At 35.4% G+C, this 19613-nt stretch overlaps 1 protein-coding gene and 1 long non-coding RNA gene across 4 annotated transcripts in view; one reads left to right on the plus strand and one right to left on the minus strand.

The window, feature by feature from the left end:
• Positions 1 to 703: 703 nt before the first annotated feature.
• The window catches only part of LOC150008636 (uncharacterized), a 50676-nt gene continuing 31766 nt past the window's right edge, over positions 704 to 19613 (minus strand). The window contains exon 3 of the long non-coding RNA XR_016511126.1: positions 704 to 1571. This is a non-coding gene — a long non-coding RNA (uncharacterized LOC150008636). The remainder of the gene's footprint in view (positions 1572 to 19613) is intronic.
• Positions 6170 to 19613, plus strand: part of VCAN (versican) — a 96989-nt gene continuing 83545 nt past the window's right edge. For all 3 annotated transcript variants that reach the window (XM_090276450.1, XM_090276448.1, XM_090276449.1), the window contains exons 1-4: positions 6170 to 6239; positions 11968 to 12345; positions 15681 to 15855; positions 15940 to 16067. In XM_090276450.1, the coding sequence (XP_090132576.1) occupies positions 6170 to 6239; positions 11968 to 12345; positions 15681 to 15855; positions 15940 to 16067 (751 nt within the window). The remainder of the gene's footprint in view (positions 6240 to 11967; positions 12346 to 15680; positions 15856 to 15939; positions 16068 to 19613) is intronic.

Here is a 19613-nt window from a genome sequence, read left to right on the forward strand (position 1 = left end):
AAGAGCTAATAACTTTTTTGATATACTTTTACAAATAAAAAAATATCAAAACAAAAAGACAAGTATTATATAAAGGAAGAAATATAAACATAAATGCTTTTTACTTATGAGAAGTTGCTTAGCTTCATTCATAATTAAAGAAATAGTAATTAAAACAACAATAATATGCTGCACCATTCGTTCATCAATCAGAGCAGTAAGATAAAAAGTTTGATGAAAGTTTGTGTTGACCAGGTTGTGGGACAACTGGCTCTCTCCTATAGTACTGTGGCAATGTAAATAGGTTCACCTTTCTACAAAATAATTTGGTAATAGCTATCAGATTTTTAAAAAATGCATATACCCTTTGACCCAGCAATTCCTCTTCTAGATACTGTCATACAGATACTGGAACAACTGTCACCCAAGACAAAAGAACAAGGATGCTCTTTGCAGCAATTTTTCTAATAACAAAAATTTGGAAACACCCAAAAGGCTCATCACAGAACTGGTGAAATCAAAGATGCTACATTCATCTAATGGAACACTATGCAGCTAAAAATAACACAGAAAAATTGTATTTGCTGATTTGGAACTTTCTCCAAAGTCCATTATATTTTAAGTGAAGAAAGAAATGTGTTAAATAGTGTATGTAATATGCATCTAATTATGCAAAAAAATGAGCATATTCATTCTTTCACACATATTTATTGAGTGTCCTGGGCATTGTGGATATAGCAATGAACAAAATACAAAAGACTGCTCTCTTGGAGCTTATATTATGGTGGAGAGAGAAAGGCAGTTTCCAAATACAGTACATACATAAAATCATGATAAGTGCTACGATGAAAACTGAGCATAGGAAATGGAATAGAGACTGCAGTATGTTTTCCAGGCAGAGAACAGAGCAGTACTAAGTGGCATTGAGATGAAAAAGCATAGCAAGTCCACATTCAGGAATCTAGTTGCAGGTTAGTGATAAATTCACATGGCGCCATTTCTTCTGTGAAGAGATTCATAAAATTTCACGTTTAAACCATAAGAGATTTCTCTCTCTATTACAGCAATTCTTCCTGTCAAAAGTATCCAGGAGCAATATGATATGCAATTCTCATTACTTCACTTTGTGGCTGACGTGTCCTAGACAGTTGGTTTCTGGGGTAACTAATTCGAAGACTGGAAGACAAAACCACTATTTCTGTGTCCCTAAGTCACCCTTTGCTCAGTGGGACTTCCCAAACATCAAGGGAGAATATTAAATGTCTGTTTGTTAGAACTTGGGCTCTCTCTTTCTCTGAGCAGCCCATTACTAGAGTGACCTTGATCCTCTCTGCAGTCATTTCTCATGGATAGGAGTCTGGTCGACCTTGTCTCTTGTGTTCCCAGGCTATTAGACAGCCACAGTCAGCTGTGTCTTGATTGTTCAAAGACTCTCTTCTCTTCTCACTGACTTTACTGGAGTAGAAGGCTAAATATAGGCACAGCTTTCCTATCTCTCAGGTCTTTCTATGCAGACAGACTTGCTATCACTAATAGATTATGCTTTCGAGACTGACAGGAAGAGTAAAATAGAAATGGGGGTCTGAGTGGTGCTGAAAACAAACAAACAAAAAAAGAGGCTTTAGAAAGTTTCTCATTTAGTAGAAAGATAAATATCATATGATCTCACTTATAAAAGGAATTTAATGAACAAAATAAACTAACAAGGAAAATAGAACCAGAGACATGGAAACATGGAAACATGGAACAGACTGACAGCAGCCAGAAGGGCGGGGGGAGGGGGTTAATGGTGGAAAAAGGGGGAAGGAATTAGTCAAAGAACATGTGTGAAACACCCATGGATCTGAACAACGGTGTGCGGACTGTTGGAGGGGGTGGGGCAGCGGGGGGAGCTCGGTGGAGGAGGGCAAAAGGGGGAAATTAGGACAACTGTAATAGAATAACACACACAAAAGTTTCTCATTGAGTAAGATCAAACACGGAAGGAAAATAATGTCCCTTAACAACAATGAACATGGACATAGCCTTAAGAAAATTAGAGAAATTAATAAATCCCATGCCTTGAGGTATTTACTAAAGAGATAAATGCATCCTTTGGGTTAAGGGGGTAAATTCCTTGCCTACAGGGAACAAGCATACAGTAGAAACGAATGAGAAGCTAAATGGGGCTAGGGATAACCTTGAGCAGGCAGAGCCAAGGTGAGAGGCTGATACAGAGAGATCTGATTAAGATCTCTGGGGAGAAGTAGGAGGGGCCTTAGGAGGAGTTTGCCTAGACAATGGAAAGCAGTCTAGGACAGGATTGGCTGAGAAGCTGAATGCCTCCAGAGCTAATGGAAATAAAGAGGGCAGGCTCTTTGGCTCAACAGTTTTTCTGGCTCCTGAGCTGGCTTTGGCTTTCCGGCTTACTCTCAACTTGTTTCCTTGAGGATGCCTAGATAATCATGCTGCTACTGCCTGCATTTTCCAGTGGACAGTATTTTGGAATGGGAAGGAACTCCTGGCACAGCCTAGGATTGGGCTGGCCCAGCAGAGGGTGGGAGGTTTATTTAGGGGGGTTCTAGAGGGAACAGGCTCTGAGGCAGAAGCCTGCCATTCTTCTGGAATTGTGTAGCTTTTGTGCATTATGTTATTTTAGTTTCTCAAATAACACTATAGAAACTAACAGGCTAAAAGATAGAAGGACCCAGGTGTTAGAGTTTAGTCTTAATTGATAGGCTTAAGTAATTAAAGACAACTTATAGGCTTAAGTGACTGCTTTTGAATAAAGACTGCTTTCCTTTGTCACCAAACCTTTTCCTCTAAAACTTTGCCTAGAGGGTGGCGGCGGGCAATGGGACCCCAACTTGCTGTTCGGTAACAAGGCTGCTGTTTGCTTAGTGCCAACGATTGTTGAGCTAGAATACGAACTTAGAGTTGCTAGAACTGATTTTTCAAAAGAAGTCAAAGATCTGAGACTTAGTGTGAAAACCCCAATTTTTAAATATTGGCAACTTATTTAAACGTAACTTTACAAATGTATTTAAAACATGATCCATCTCTTCCTTGTATTTTCAATGCACCGGCGTCATTACTTAGCCTTGTTTTAGGGACAATTTTAAGGCAAGTTATGAGCCTATTTGTTATACATACATAGATGAAAGACCGTTTTTCCTGTTCCATCAAACAAAGAGAACACTTTTATAAGGATGAAGTGTGGTACATAGAGTTAGGTTTTGAGTATCTGACTTGGAGGAGATTAGAATGCAGAAAACACATTCCTGAGTGAGGATCACACCTCAGCTCTGGCTTTGTTATGAGATCCAACTCTCTAGATATTGACGAACATCAGTTATTATTGTGTCATGGTAAATATTAAACTAGACATATAAATGTATTTCAGGTATCAATTAACTTACTTGCCCATATTCATAAGAGATTGTTGGTGCTTTGCTTCAAAGTGTGTTTCTGAATAGGATATGGAGGCATTGGTCATGCATTTGGTTAGTGTACAAATCTTCAAGGGTCTACTCTAAACCTGGCACTGTGGTAATATTATGGGAATTAGTAAGCTGAATTTGATACTAGCTCTGCCTTCCAGAGCTAGTTCCATGAAAGACATAAAACATGTTTACAAGTACTGGTTCAAAGCACATAGGACAATTTATTGTAAGCAATAAAGCTGCACATTAGTTCTGTAGGGGTAACCCAGGTTATAATTTTCAAATCCAAGAGCTTCAAATACTTTTCTTTTTACTATTAGTAATATGAAACCAGGAAGAGAACACCTGTAGAAAGACTGAATTAGTAATTTTAATAATAAATATTGAGTACTGAGTATACTGTTTATCACTGAGCTATATATGTCGTGTGCATTATTTTATCAGTTCTCTCAATCACTCCAATAATTACTACTTTTCACAATTAATTGGCTACTGAAAACAAGAAAATTAGTAATTTACCCAAAATAACAGAGTATAAGTAGACAATTCAGAACTTGGATTCAGGGCTATTTGACAGTGGAGCCCAGACTTTTAACATTATGCTTAGCTATAGTTCCTGAAAAACAAAAAACAAAAAACCTGAGAACAATTTTTTAAAGGATGACAGGAAATTATTTTTTATAAGTACATTTATAGAAAGTTTTCTTATTTGGATTCAGTTAATACTCATAGAATACATTTTCTTTAATACCATTTTATGATATAATCTAAAATTTCATTTTGGGGGAAACTTTTAACAACAGAGTGTGTGAAATTGATATCTTAATTTTTTCTTGAAATATTGTAATGGCATTGAGATATACATGTATATTTTCTATTTGCTGTTGTATCTTGTAAGAAATTCAGAAATGTAGAAATCTAATTTCCCAGTTAGTATTTAACAACATATCCCAGTAATTGTATACTAAATAATAAACTTAATTGTCAAGGTTAACTTAGGATATCAACTGTATTCTTTTCATTGTGAATTGCCAAATGGCCTACAGGTGAAAAATACACGTATAATGTATTAGGTTAAAAAATGCCCTTTAGGCCCCGGCTGGTGTGGCTCAGCGGATTGAGCACAAGCCTGGGAACCAAAGCGTTGCCGGCTTGTTGCTGGTTTGATTCCCAGTCAGGTCACATGCCTGGATTGCAGAAAAATAATGAGGGAATTTATTATTTCATATAAAAGAAAATTCAAAGGTATGGCTCACTCTAGGCTTCAGCTCTGTTTCATCTGCTTTCTCAGCTTCATCTCCTGAAGCTATCTTATACACTCATAGATGCAAGATGGCTACAACACTTAGAGAAGAAATATGCTGTCATGACAGTGTGCAGTGAAGAAAAGCAACCATCTCTTCTTTTTTTCCCTCTTCTTAAGATGAATATACCTTTCCCAGGAGCACCTTTTTGAACCCCTGCAAAGATCTCCTCACATCTCATTGGCCAAAATTGTATTATATATATGTATATATGTATGTGTATATTACATATATACATATATTGTTATATATCATACATTATTATATATTATATATACATATATAATATATATTATTATATATAATATATGTGTGTATATATATATGTATATATACACACATACATAAAACCGATCACTAGTGACAGGAGTGGGATTTCCTTAGGAAAATTAGAATCACTCCTTGGACTGGTTTTTCACCCTGACTCCTTTAAAGTATATGGCTGTGTGAGGGAGGGTAGATACTATAATGGAATCAGAGTTTTGTAGGAAAGGAGAAAGAAGAATGGCTATTTGTAGCCAACCAACAATGGCTATTATAGAATAGTCTAAATGTGGCTGAGAAGAGAACAGCTGTGGAGATCAAAAAATCTTCTGCAATTCTTCAGAGACTGGCTCTTTGATTTCTAGATGGTCCCCAATGCTGCTACTTACCATCCTCGTAACTACAGCTTCATAAAAATTTGAGCTGGAAGGGACCTTTCTCAGTCCCAGTTTATTAAAACATTTTCCCCAAAGTCACACAATAAATTAATGGCAAAGCCAGGGCAGGGTCTCTTGACTTAGATCTGTGTTTTTTTTTTTTCATTCTTTACCCTTCAGACTTAGGCCTGTTAGAATGACTGTAAAGCTCATGGCAAGCACTGGCCTTTTTTGCAATTAACAAATTATATTCATTTTGTTTGTTCAGCCTCCTAGAAACTAAATTGAGTCTGTGCTTCAAAAAGCCTGTTGAAGTCTTTATTCTCTGTTTTAATATCATCTGCATGAACCACCAATGGTTCCTTCCCACCTCCTATTTAATGCAAATCCTCTTCTTTCAACATCTCTCCCTATTGCTTTCCCATCTTCTCTTGCTCCATCTATGACCAACTTCCTGTATCTAAATAGACTTTGTGGTCACCCTTCTCTCTTTGTGCCAGCTCCTAGCCACCAGTAATGAAGGCTGTGGTCTTTATTGTTCTTCCTACAGCCTACCCACTTGTGGTTGTCCCACACATTCATTGTTATGTCCCCAAATTGGGTTCTGGGATTATTTTGGTAACGACTGCACTGTGTGAGAGTCAAACTAATAAAGTGTTGAGACTTCTCCTACTGCAATTTCCTCTCCCATTTTTATAATCTAAGAGAAGCTACTTTTGGTATTCTTATTATAAACAATGTACAAATAACATGTGATTTATAAACCACCATAAACCTTAACGCTTATGATTTACTTTGTATTTTTCTTCATTTCTAGGACAAAATGCTGATTAATATAAAGAGCATCTTATTTATGTGCTCTACTTTAATAGCAGCACATGCACTACATAAAGGTGAGTATGGTAACAATTTATTTGGTGTTATGGGAATAAAAAATCTAAGTACTGGGGCATGGAATGCCAATATGGAATAACTAGAATAAAATATTAATTTTTAATCTATTCAGTGCTGAAACTTTTAGTTAAATATTATTAGGCTGAAAACAGTAGTTTTAAATAAATCAATCAAAACAAAATGATGAATAGGATGCTAAAGAAGCAGATGATCTTACAGTAACTTCCCAGATTACCTCCAGACTGTGCAAAAGGCTCACAAGGTAGTCCCTTGGTATCCATGAGTGATTGGTCTCAGGACCCCTCCACAGATACCAAAATCAATGGATGCTTAAGTTCCTTATATGTAATGGTATAGTATTTGCATAGAACCTATGCACATCCTCCTATATACTTTAAACCAATAATGTCTAGATTATTTATAATGCCTAATATAATATGAATGCTATATGAATAGTTGTTATTCTGTATTGTTTAGAGAATAATAACAGGGAAAAAAGTCTGTACATGTTCAGTACAGAGGCAAACTATTTAGGCTTAACTACATATTACTCATCAGCAACATAACTATTAAAAATATATTTTCAATCTTCAGTTGGTTGAGTCTGGATGCAGAAACCTGTGGATATGGAGGGCCACCTACATATGTCATTGGGCAAATTTCCCATCTTATTCCATACTGCTCAAAGACTTTTCTATTAAAAAAAGGTGGGAGGGGGAACATCACACCCTCAGGAGACTAGATTTTGAGAAAAGTCAAGAAGAGAAAGAGAAGACTGACAGCCAAGTATTTGCCCCTACTTCCTTTTCTTTTCTCTCTGTTTTTCAAAGTAACTGGATAAATTCACATAAACTGTTTTCCTTAGCTTTAAATTATATGTCCACCAAATGAATATTTTATAATTCCAAATTCAGGGACTATGACTCATGAAGAATGATACTGCCTTGAGCTTCAGTGATCTACTCCTGTTTTGTGCACCTCTCCAGGCACAACGTCCACTTCTTTCTCACACTCACTCTATGCTTCAGAGTCTCTGAACTAACTTGCCACTCCATGCACAGACTTTCATACTACCTGGGTTTTCATATGTAATTTTTTTTCTGCTTGGCAGTCCAGTCTCTTGTTCTCTACAGTTCTACTTCAACTCATTCTTAGATACCCAAAATTTAAGTATTACTTCATCTATCCATCCATTGATTTATTCACCCCCCCCCCACCATTCATTGACATATCTACCAACTAATAATATTGTTTGAATGCCTTCTATGGTCCAGGTTTAATTATGGGTGTACAGGGATATACCATTCTCCTGGATTTCATTAAACTTAATCTCCTAGTTATATGAGACAGATGATAAACAAGTAAACAAACAGTTCAGGTACTTTCAGATTGATCAAAATAAAGCAGTGTGACTTCATAGAGAATGATCTGGGTTGGGGGGAGGTGGTAAGACCTCTTTGAGAAAGTAACAGTTAAATTGAGATATGAATGAACTAGATGGCTATCAGACTCCAGGGCCTACCAATCTGTTAACAGTCCAGGAGCTGTCCTTTTCAGCATTTTCAGGGGTAAAGGTGAATGTCATAGAAAGGAAAGGGCAACAGCATCCAAGGAAGAGAGAGGACATAGGAAAGATATAGAAACGGGGGTCGGTTTGGATAGGTAGTAATAGAAAGGAAATTACAGAGAAAGTAGTTGGAGAACCTTGAAGGACAGATCAACATCCCTCATTTAAAACAAAGTTTAGACTTTCTACTTGAAAAAAGAAAAAGAACTCACCTCCAAATTAAAAAAAAAAAAAAAAGGAATATTTCCTTGACAGTATTTTAACATAGTATAAAAATAATAACTAAAAATATTGAGTAGTTTTAATGTGTTAGGCCTTGTTGAAAGTATTTTGCATAATCTTAACTCTCTAAGATATCTCTTTTTATTCTCCCCATTTGGAAGATGAGAAAACTTCAGTACCCAAAGGTTTGGAGGCTTAGCTAAGCTAGAAGATCACACAGCAAGTTAGTGTCAGAGCTGAACCCAGGCAGTGGGGCCCCTTCACCTTTATTTCTTGAAAATGCTGAAGAAGACAGCTCCTAGACTGTTAACAGATTTGTGGACCCTAGACTCGAATAGCCATCTAGGTCCTTTACATCCCAATTTAAGTGTGATTTTCTCAATGAGGCCTTGCCGCTGCCACCCACCCCAGATCATGCTCTTAGTCAGTATATTATTCTTTACTCCAAGAATCAAGTTCTTTGTAAATCTATGATCACAGTTAAGAGATGTGATTAGTTGGGGCTAATTTCAGAAGAATTTAATTTTTTCATATGAGAGGTAAAAGCTGAAAATGTAAGATCCACATAAAAAAGATTTGTCAAGTTCATAGTGGGAAGCAACATAGTACCTTGTTGTGAATCAACAGTAGTACTTACATCTTAAGGATTTTTTCTGTTTATTCTTAGGCCTTCAAAAGGCCAATAACTGACATTAAGGAACACCTTGTGTACTGGTTATTAGCTTTATTTTAATTCATGAAGAGCTCTTTGCTTTAACAATTCCCATTATATTGATTATCTAGCATTGACCTAGTTATTTGGATATTCCTCTAACATTAATAAATAGAATCATGCACAGTCATGAGTAAATAAGTGAATAAGAGAATACTGTTTATCACTTGAGAAAGTGATGAATTCCCATACTCTCAATCTGATAGGTTTTGGCCAAAGTCTCTGTGTGTATATGTGTGTTTAGTCAAATTATATAGATGGAATTTACATCATCGTTGTTCTGAAGGATGTGCTGACAGAGAATGAAAAGAAATCGATTATTCATTTTTCAGCCATTTCTCCCTTACTGTACTCATTTAGATCACAAACCATCTGGTGAGAGCAGTGAACTTTTTGTTAGCATTGCTTTTTATTGCTTGCATTGTTAGAATTTCAGACAAGTTCTTGCAGGTAGCAGTTTTCTTTTTTAAACAAGGATAATCCATAAACATTTTCTTCTGAACTACTGAATTTATTTCTTAAAATATTTAGATTTAGTGAACGTAGTTCTGGTGATCCAGTGCATTAAGACCCAAGATTTCATACACAAAAGAGCTGACCACACAGCTTTTTGTTAGTCCTGGATTCTACATGGAATATATATTTATATCCAACCAAAGATTTTAAATTTCTTGGGAAATTTGCCCCTGATATCATTTTGTTTCCATATATCTTTTAATTGTAGTAGAGTTATTGAACAATGCTCTAGGTTTCTGAGACCTCTTGATTTGATAGATTGGGCTGAATCTCATATTTGCCTCTATACATCTAAAACTGTGAAAAGAACTATAATTTAGTAATAAATATTAAGAAATTCTAAGTCACTTATCTTAAAATCATTTTAAGGAAGTGGTAAAGAACCTTATCATTTATACCACCATTGAGGTTGATGATAAAGTTTATCCTCTGTTAAAAATGTAGTACTTGATTTATTCTGAAGTCAATATTTAAATAATTCTTTAGAAAGGGAGATGAAATTTTCTATAAATATGATAAATGTAAATCAAGGAATTTTATCACTCCTTTCCTACCCAGCACCCCTATTCCTGGCCAGAAAAAATTGTGCAGTCATTATCTCCTTCATGGGTTCCAAATTAAAGATCTGTGCAACAGGTAGTGGTTTCTCTCTGGGAGTCCCCTGTGGACTTCATAGATTTATTTAAAAGATTATGAAACTTCTAACAATTTTCAGTTCAGACAGCCATTAAAAAAATAGAATGGGTTAGAAATAGGATAGGTGTAGACACTGGAAAGAAACTAAAACTAATTTAGGAGCAGGGGAAGAACCCAATAAATACCAAAGCTGAAAGATGCCTTGATTAAGTGTAAGAAGACATGTTCTGTCCCAGGTCTCTCACCAGCTAGCTGAGATTTTGAGTGTCACTTCTTTAGTAAGGAATTGGACCAGTTTCACTCTGAGGATGGGCTTTAAGTAACAGAATTTTTTTTTTATAAGCCAAGGAAACCATTAAAAAGAGAAATATTGCCTTGCTATATGCAAATGCTAATAGTCTTTGTAACATTTTAAAGATTAACTTAGTGCAGCTAGTAGCACACTTCATTTTATTTTTATTTACTCTACAGTGCCTTAAATCTGTTTTGGACAAATTATATATAGATTAGCAAAGTGATAGAGAAAATGACAGCAATGATCATTATAAATTTGGAATTAGTACTGGTTTCTATTATATATACAGTAAATATAACACTGTATTAATTATTTCAGATTTATTTGTATCCTATGAAAGATTTTATAGGCCAGTCTTTCCAAAGTTAAATTTCAATTGCTAGCAACAGGGAGTAGTTTTGTCTTAAAGAGAGTTATATCTCCATATTTTTTTGCAATTTTCAAAATGACTTATCCCCAACTGAATCCATAGAGCTATATTGACAACTATATAATTTCTGATGTATGTCCATACTGGCATATGTGTTACCACACCTTTGACCATTAACACGCTGTTAGATATACATCATTTTGTTAATTAAGAATTATTATTTCATTCCACCTACTATTAACTTATCCATCATGTTTCATTAAGTTGAAGTTGCTTGTGTGTTAATGATAATTTCTATTGCTATTACCGAAACATTGTCTAGCAAAATAGTAAACACAGGAAGATGGAGTGGGTGGAGGTATGGATCCCATAAGAGTGAAACATTTCTTTTGCATGGAATAGTGTTAAATCGTAGCCAATACATTCTTTCTCATTAAAAGTTAAAGGGTTTAAACAGAAAGACATTGTGCAGATTAATACTTTAGGAAGGTTAGGTGAACAGATGCCAAATTTCCCCCAGGATATAATCTAGAGTTAAGGTTTCATTGCAAAGTGATTGCAGCTGGATCTGTCATTATAATGAAAGCCTTTGGTTCAAACACTGAACCAAAGAGGGTTCTTTCAAGTGTTACACTTCCCCCTGCTCCACTCTACTGAAGTACATTTTTTAGATTTTCACTTCCTCTTTAAATTATATTTTCATTTCCTCTAAGGCAGTGGTTCTCAACCTTCCTAATGCCACAACCCTTTAATACAGTTCCTCATGTTGTGGTGACTGACCCCCAACCATAAAATTATTTTCATTGCTGCTTCATAACTGTAATTTTGCTACTGTTATGAATCATATGTAAATATCTGATATGGAGGATGTATTTTCATTGAACATAATTAAAACATAGTGATTAATCACAAAAACAGTATGTAATTATATATGAGTAAATCAAGGGGTCACAACCCACAGGTTGAGAACTGCTGCTCTAAAGTAATGGGGCAATTACCTTAATAAAGGTTTTCATCTTCTGACCTGTGACATAAATTCACCTTCCAACTGCTCTTTCTAACATTGATCTAATCTTTTAAACCTGCATTGTTGATTCTAGACTCCTTTTGCTCTTGATTGCTTGTCTTCCTATACTTGCCTTATATTATCACTTATTTGTTCATGTTAAACACTGAGTTACAAATACTTTAAAATTAATCTCATGTTTTTGATACGTAAAATGAACATTAATTATCTCTGTCTTCATGATAAAACATTATTGAAATTGTATACTATTCTCTGTATATAAAATCACTCTATTTCACACATAGAAAATGTAAGAGATTTTTGTAAGCGTTTCTTATCCATTTACATATTTAATACACTTTTTTTTAAGGACTATTAATTTGGTATTTTCTCTTTCTTCTAGTCAAAGTGGAAAAGAACCCACCTGTTAAGGGGTCCCTCTCTGGAAAAGTCAACCTTCCTTGTCATTTTTCAACCATGCCTACCTTACCACCCAGTTACAACACCACCAGCGAATTTCTCCGAATCAAATGGTCTAAGATTGAACTGGACAAAAGTGGAAAAGATTTAAAAGAGACTACTGTTCTCGTGGCTCAAAATGGGAATATCAAGATTGGCCAGGGCTACAAAGGGAGAGTGTCTGTACCTACACACCCTGAGGATGTGGGTGATGCCTCACTCACCATGGTCAGACTGCTGGCAAGTGACGCGGGTCTCTACCGCTGCGACGTCATGTATGGGATTGAAGACACACGGGACACGGTGTCATTGACTGTGAACGGTAAGGCTTTTGGACTCTGTAAGAAGGTAGTATAACATGATACCTGATTTAGAAGTGTTTGAAACAGTACTCAAAAGTAACTTGTTCAGGGTTTGGACAAGTGGAAAAACCATCAGTCATCCCAACAGTCAATGTCTTTCAGCAAGAACAAACTGTTATTTGTTCGAGAGTTGAGGAAGATCACTTTGCATAGCAACTTGAATAATTCAATGTGGAAAATATAGTTTAGATACTGGAAATAATGACTACCTGAAGACATGGTATATAGTTCAAGGTCATTACCTGTTATTGAGACCTATCAATATTGCTTTTTAAGACTATAAAGGCTAATCTACATCTTGTTTTAATTTTTACATGTGTGTATGCACATATACATATACACACATACACATACACAATATATACATGTATATACACACATCCCATAAACTTTTTCCTTCTTTTTCCTCACTCTTCTAGCATGATTGTTAAAATCTTTTGAGTTTGATTTTAAGAAATATAAATTCTGTCTTAATTTACATTAAACAAATAAGGCACTTAATAAGTAACATGGTACATATAACAATGGCTTTAAAAGGCCAAAACTCAATAAATATTTGAATTGGATCAAAATAATAACTCAGTGAATTTTTTAAAATGTTAATACACTAGTTGTTATTCATTGTCTTGCAATGGAACATTTGGTTTTAGCCCTCTTTCAGTAGAGACTTATATGTCATTTGAATTTAAGTTAGGAGACAAAGCAAAGAAAAATTGCTTTAATTGGGTACACACGTAATGCCATAGCTCTTGGAAGCAGGCTATTTTGGCAAGTTACTAAGCAAAATTCTAATACCCAGACATGATGAAACGGATTTTTCTTCCAACCCTCTATTCCCCTATAATATATTTACCTTTCAGAAATATATACAAAGGGCTTTATTAAAACTCTTTCTTATGTAGCCAAAGGGAAATACTTTAAATTTCAGATGCAACAAATTAATTTTCTGGACATCCTTTTACATTCAGATTCTATTGCTTTCTTTCATAAATCTATTTCTATATTATCCACTAAATATCCTGTGTTCTTTGCTCTCTTAAGCTTTTTATCATTTATTTTAGTTAGCATAATTGTTTTATGCTATTAGTATTTCTCTAGATATATATAAGTAATAGTGTTAGATGCACACTGTATATAAATATATAATAATATAAATATATTAATTATATATTTAAAACTCCCAAAGGAGTTTAACATCTTTTTATAATTATCAATATTAAAGAATTAGCAATGGATTTGTCCCTTGCCCCTCTGACACAATGAAAATCCTCTGCTTAATCTCCTTAGCCCCATGAGGTATTCAAATTATCCCAACAATTGCAGGTACTTGTACAGACTGTTATTTGCTGCCTTGGTCATGGAGGCCCCTTTGTGCCCCTTACTGCCAATCTTCAGTGCACATGGAAGATGTTTAATTATCAAGAAGACTATTTGAAGCTTCAGTCAGCATAAGATTAATTCGAAACTGTTCAAATTCTCGCTTAGCCTTAGAGATTATTATAAGCTATCTCTCATAGTTATCAAATACCACCATATATACTTCTTGGCAATTTCAGAGTAGTTCTGTAAAGGTAAAATTTTCTGAAAGGCATTTAATGATTTTTTTTTTTTTCAATATCAGAAATGGGAACACAAATGTTAGTTGTTAGTGCATCTTACTTGGTGCCTGTGCAGGTCCTTTTGTGTTGATCACATGTGTTTATGACATGGCTAGTCTGTTCCCTCATAGTTACTTTATTGGCACAAACCTAAGACCATCTAAGGTTGGACATGTGAGAGATTCTTATAGCTAGAAGTCAGGCTGTGTCAGACAGACTTTTGTCAACCCTATTCAAGTACTAGGAATAAAAGGAGAGTGGAAGATATTTCAGAAACCAAAGTTCATTCTACATAACAAAAAGAAAAGTAGTCTTCAATTATATGACTCAAAATCTTGAGCCCTGGCTGCTGTGGTTCAGTGGATTGAGCATCGGCCTGCGAACCAAGTGTCACTGGTTCGATTCCCAGTCAGGGCACATGACTAGGTTGCATGCCAGATCCTCAGCTGGGGGCACATGAGAGACAACCGCACATTGATGTTTCTCTCCCTCTCTTTCTTGTTTCCCCTCTCTCTAAAAACAGATAAATAAAATAAAATAAAAATAAAATAAAGTAACCTTGTTAAAAAATTAATTAATTAATTAATATTAAAAAATATATATTATCTGTAAGACCCAGATGACCCAGTTTCCATTTTCCAGTAACTTCTCAGGCAAATTAGCTTGACTCACTTTGCAGACTTAACAGAAATGAGTCACCATATTTACTCCAGTTAAAAATGGAGATCCTCTTGCTGAAGTGGAAGTAGAGGACCCACAACTCCACCCCCAGCTGCTCTTTCCTCAGTCCCTTGACAATTCCTTGAGCCATGGAGGACAGCAAGAACTACTAGTTTATGTAACTGTTAAAATACAAAAAGATGGAATTTGAGGCAAATACCAGGATTCCTGACTTTACTTAAAAACTTCTTTGGGATAAAAGTCCTATATTTTATCTGTTATAGGGGAGACCCTAAATTATGCTGGTCAGATAGTAAATACAATTAATATTTGAGTAGTACTTAGTAGTCTTTCCAATATTTTAAAATCCTTTATCTGATTTGAACATCATAGTAATCAAATAACATAAGCAATAGTAGTTACACTTTAAGGAAGCGAAAATTAAGGCTCGGTACATGATTAAGGATTTGTATATATTTAAGGAGTTAATTAGCCTTCTTACTTATACATAGTGCAGTATCTTTTCCATCTTTATATATTGTCTCCAAAAGTAAATATGTTTTATGTTCAGAAGTAGTGTTATTGAATATTCCATGTACTTCTTTTGAGTTGGCTTTGTGAAAAATAATGAAGTAGGAGAAGTTGGTCTTACGGCCCTCTTAACTCTTTGTATCTCTTGTAATACCTACTCCCTTTAGTTGTCCCATGCTCCCATGATAACCTGAATACTACTTGTATTAGGACAACTATCCACATCTTGAGACTTAGTGGTGTAAATCTTAGATTATGTACATGTGAGGAAAATTTATGACTAGGGGTCTTTTTTGGAACAGAATAGGACACCCAGGTGAATGACATTAATGGGGCTCCTCATATCACCATAATTTTGCATAATACAACATAAAGTAAAAATAAAGAATTATCATGAAGTTATTACCATGTTACCAATAATTTGATATATTGCTCCAATGACAAACTTGGCACATTGTGGTGGCAGTTTTGAACACACCCGTAATTATTTGCTGCTATCTTTGCAGGGGTTGTTTTTCACTACCGGGCGGCCACCAGCAGGTACACCCTGAATTTTGAGAGTGCTCAGAAGGCTTGTTTGGATGTTGGGGCTGTCATAGCAAGTCCAGAGCAGCTCAATGCTGCCTATGAAGATGGATTTGAGCAGTGTGATGCAGGCTGGCTGGCTGATCAAACCGTTAGGTGAGATATCTGGGGCCACAGGCTTTAATTCACCAAATTGGGAGTGAGAATCAAGTGCTAATTATTAGTCCTTTATTTCCGCAGATATCCCATCCGGACTCCCCGAGAAGGTTGTTATGGAGACATGATGGGGAAAGAAGGTGTCAGGACCTATGGATTCCGTTCTCCTCATGAAACTTATGACGTGTATTGTTATGTGGACCATCTGGATGGTGAGAGGTTTACATTTCCCTACTTTCATTTGAACTGAGAAGACTGAGGAAAGACTAGGATTATGTTGGAGTAAAACAAGTCTTCCTGCCTGTTTGGATTCCAACAGCAACACTAAGTTTAAACGACCATATGATTCTGTGGTGAAAGAAGCTTAAATTAAAGTGGAAAGAGGAGTGTGTAAATGGTCAGGCAGGTTAGACATGTCTTTAGTTAATAGCAGGTTTTCTTTCCATCGTGCTTCTATTGGACTGTTTTCAATGCACTTTTATAGCATTAAGAATAGAAAGCTGTAAGGGTGGTACCTATTCTTGTGAGAACTTCAGGTAAAATCCTGTGATGACAAACCAATGTGAATCCCTGTGCTGATAAACACCCCGAAGCATAACTAAAAAACGTAAGCTAGCCCAGGAAGGGTTTTCATGTTTCTCCTCTCCTGGTTATTTTGTGCACTGATATCAGAGCAATTATTTGCTCATTTGTCCAATCAACACATTAAAAACAAACAAACAAACAAACAACCCATCTGCTTTGTGATAGATACTCTGCTAGGTAAGATATAAACCTTACTTTAAAAATGCTTAGGGTATGATTGGTTTTGGACTACCATTTCTATTCAGCATAAGTTGGAGATTCTTAAAGACAAGTTTAAGGTCAATAGTGTTAATATTCTCTAAGGGGTGCATGAAGTTTTATTCATAAAATACATGGAATACAAATTTTTGTGACTTTTAAAGTAGAGTTTCACTTGTATCAATATATATCTTAGAAGCCTAATATATAAATAGAAGTATTGAATTGAGTTGTACATTCAATTTTGGCTGGGTACGTATATAAAGAATGATTTCAATTTTCTTAACTGTAAAGTTAGGAGATTAGACTAGATAATTTGCACGGTCTCTTCCAAAATTATGATTCTATGATTTTATGAATTGAATAAACAACCTCAGAGACTGAGAGCTAGAAGAGGAGCAGCCTATATTTTCCCAATGCTCTGATTAAATTTGAATCAGTAGGCCTGCTTACGAGGAGGCTGCTGAAGTGTGGTTCTCTAGCACCTTAACATTCTTATTATAACTATCACTTAATACTGGCAAATGTATAAGAACCTCAGATATTTACAATTTCCCTTTTTGTTTGGAACAAAGGAAACAGCACATGTGAAGTCTAAGATATGATACATAGTTTTTCTTCTTCTTTTACTTTAAGTTTCATTTACTAGGAGAGGGTTGGTAGAAGAATCTAGTTATAGAAAATAAATTTAGCTATTGCTATTTCAGAAAGATGGAAATTTGTGTCCAAATTCAGTAACATGGAATTTGTTTGATCATGGTTATTTTAATATAGAATAATATCTATCACAGTGATAGTTACATAAATATTTGGAATATTGGTAATACTGGAACTGAATCAAAGGTAGTTTTGAAGAAGTATACATAAGTTCTAATGACCTAAAAGAGCTTTACCAAATATAATTGAAGTGATGGCTTTCAGGTACAAATCTATGGCCTGCTCCAAATATGAATGATCATTGCAAGCCAGCTTCCCTGTTGGAAAGACAAGCTCATGTACTCACAGTGCTCTCAGGAGGAATGCCTAAGGGCCCCTCTGTGTGTCTGTTCTTCATCTTATCCTGATGGAGCTACCAAAAGGCTGAAAACCCCATCTTTTGAGACCACCCTGAGGACTTTTCTGCTTCTGTAGAAGTCCTTCTATAAATACTGTTTGAGGTAATACCTTTGAGAGGACCACTGGGGATCCCCAGCCATTCTGAACCCATTGAGGGCTGACTCCCTTGTAGTCTGTTCAGAGTATTGCAACTAGTGTGTGAGGATAATTGGACTCTATTAGAAAGGAGCTCTGCGAGTGTGCATGCGTACCACAAACAGAAGGGTTTCCTAGTCTACAGGAGTCCTTTCCCACCCCCATAAACAGCGTTTCTAAAGCAACTGTGCCCCAATGTAACCCAGCTGTGTTTTGTACAGTTCCTGGGGACAAATGTTGCATATTTTTGATGACTGAAAACTTGTAATGTATAATGTACCATAAATTTAGTTTTGGTATTTATACAAAAGCAACAGAATTTAAACCCTTTTCTTTTAGCACATAAAAGTTAGAAGAGAATGATAAAAGAATCAGTATAAATACTAATTCAAGTACTAGCTGAAGTTTGTGTCAGATGAGCTACAAGGTTTTTATTTGTTACATGTAAGAAACATGACAACTCTGGAAGATGTTCAGTATGTTTGTAATGACATTGTGCTGGAAATTTTTTCCTCCTTGTTTTCTGTCTTTGGACTAATTAGCAAATCTTGGGACACTAAAATTGGGGGTGGGGTGGGGAGGTTAAAGAGTGACTTTTGTGACTGATGATGTAAGAAGATCACAAGATCATTCTTGTAATGTCTCTCTCCTTCCGTTACTGAAGTGCGTGTCCTCCCTCTGAAGTAAAGACCATTGGCTAAATTGTGAATTGGTTAAAGTTCTTGTGGAAAATTAACTATATAAAATCATATCTGGTGCTTCACTGAATATTAGTGGATTATTTGAAGTGAGCCAAAATTCCTCATAAGAGACATTAATTGTTATATTCATGGGTATAATAATTCCTACCTATATTGTTTTGTAATTTTGACAGCCAAGTGTGTACTGAGAGAAGTGGTAGGACAGTAAAAGTTAGAGATATTGATGTATTCAGAATGCATGTGATGTACACAATTATGAACAAGGTATAATACTTGAGATTAGGAGCTATATTATTCCAGATGGTATAATGAAAAATCCTCTGGAGTATAAAATTAAACCTAGTCCAAAATAACATTAATGTTGTTTTAATTTAGTTATTTACCGTCAACGATATTTAGTTGACAGGATGTCAACCTTCTGTTATTATTTCTTATCTTATACTACCATATTTATTCTGATATCTATTTCTTTATAAAGGAGAAAAATGAATCTGGTTCCTATTCCAAGGTGGTAGTTCTAACACAGTTATGCATATAAGTACAAAATTTAGTTCTATTTAAAAAAAAATAACCTAGTAAATATAAAAGGGCAATTACATTATCTATATTCACCACCAAGCATTCCAGTATTAGCTTGTGTTCTTAGAAATGGTCTAGATGTTATGGTGATTTCTTAGCCATCATGCAGTAACAGCAATTAATAGAGTTTAGATTCTAAAGTAGGACTCTAGCAATTAAGATTTATAAAATAATCCTTATTAAGAAGCGTTATCTGTGTTTCTTGGTAAGGTAGATTTGGAAAACATTGAGAGAGTTCCTTCTTAGAACATTTAATCTTTGTTTCCCGGTAAGAGGATTTAGAGTCAAGTTGAGATGATTATGTAGTAGAAAACTGAGTGAAGGATTAGGGTTATTTAGGAGTGGTAAAGACAATCCGGAGAGAGGGCTTTGGGAGGCAGTTGTGTTTCTTATAATTAAGAATAGGAAGGACCTCAGCTGAGTCCCAGCTCTGTCACTTACTAGCTGTAAGATCCTGAGCAAGCCTTTACCTCTCTAAGCTTCAGTTTCTTTTTCTGTGAAATG

The sequence above is a fragment of the Furipterus horrens genome, unplaced genomic scaffold (assembly GCF_987537825.1).
Source record: "Furipterus horrens unplaced genomic scaffold, mFurHor1.1.pri manual_scaffold_5, whole genome shotgun sequence".
NCBI classification, from domain to species: Eukaryota; Metazoa; Chordata; class Mammalia; order Chiroptera; family Furipteridae; genus Furipterus; species Furipterus horrens.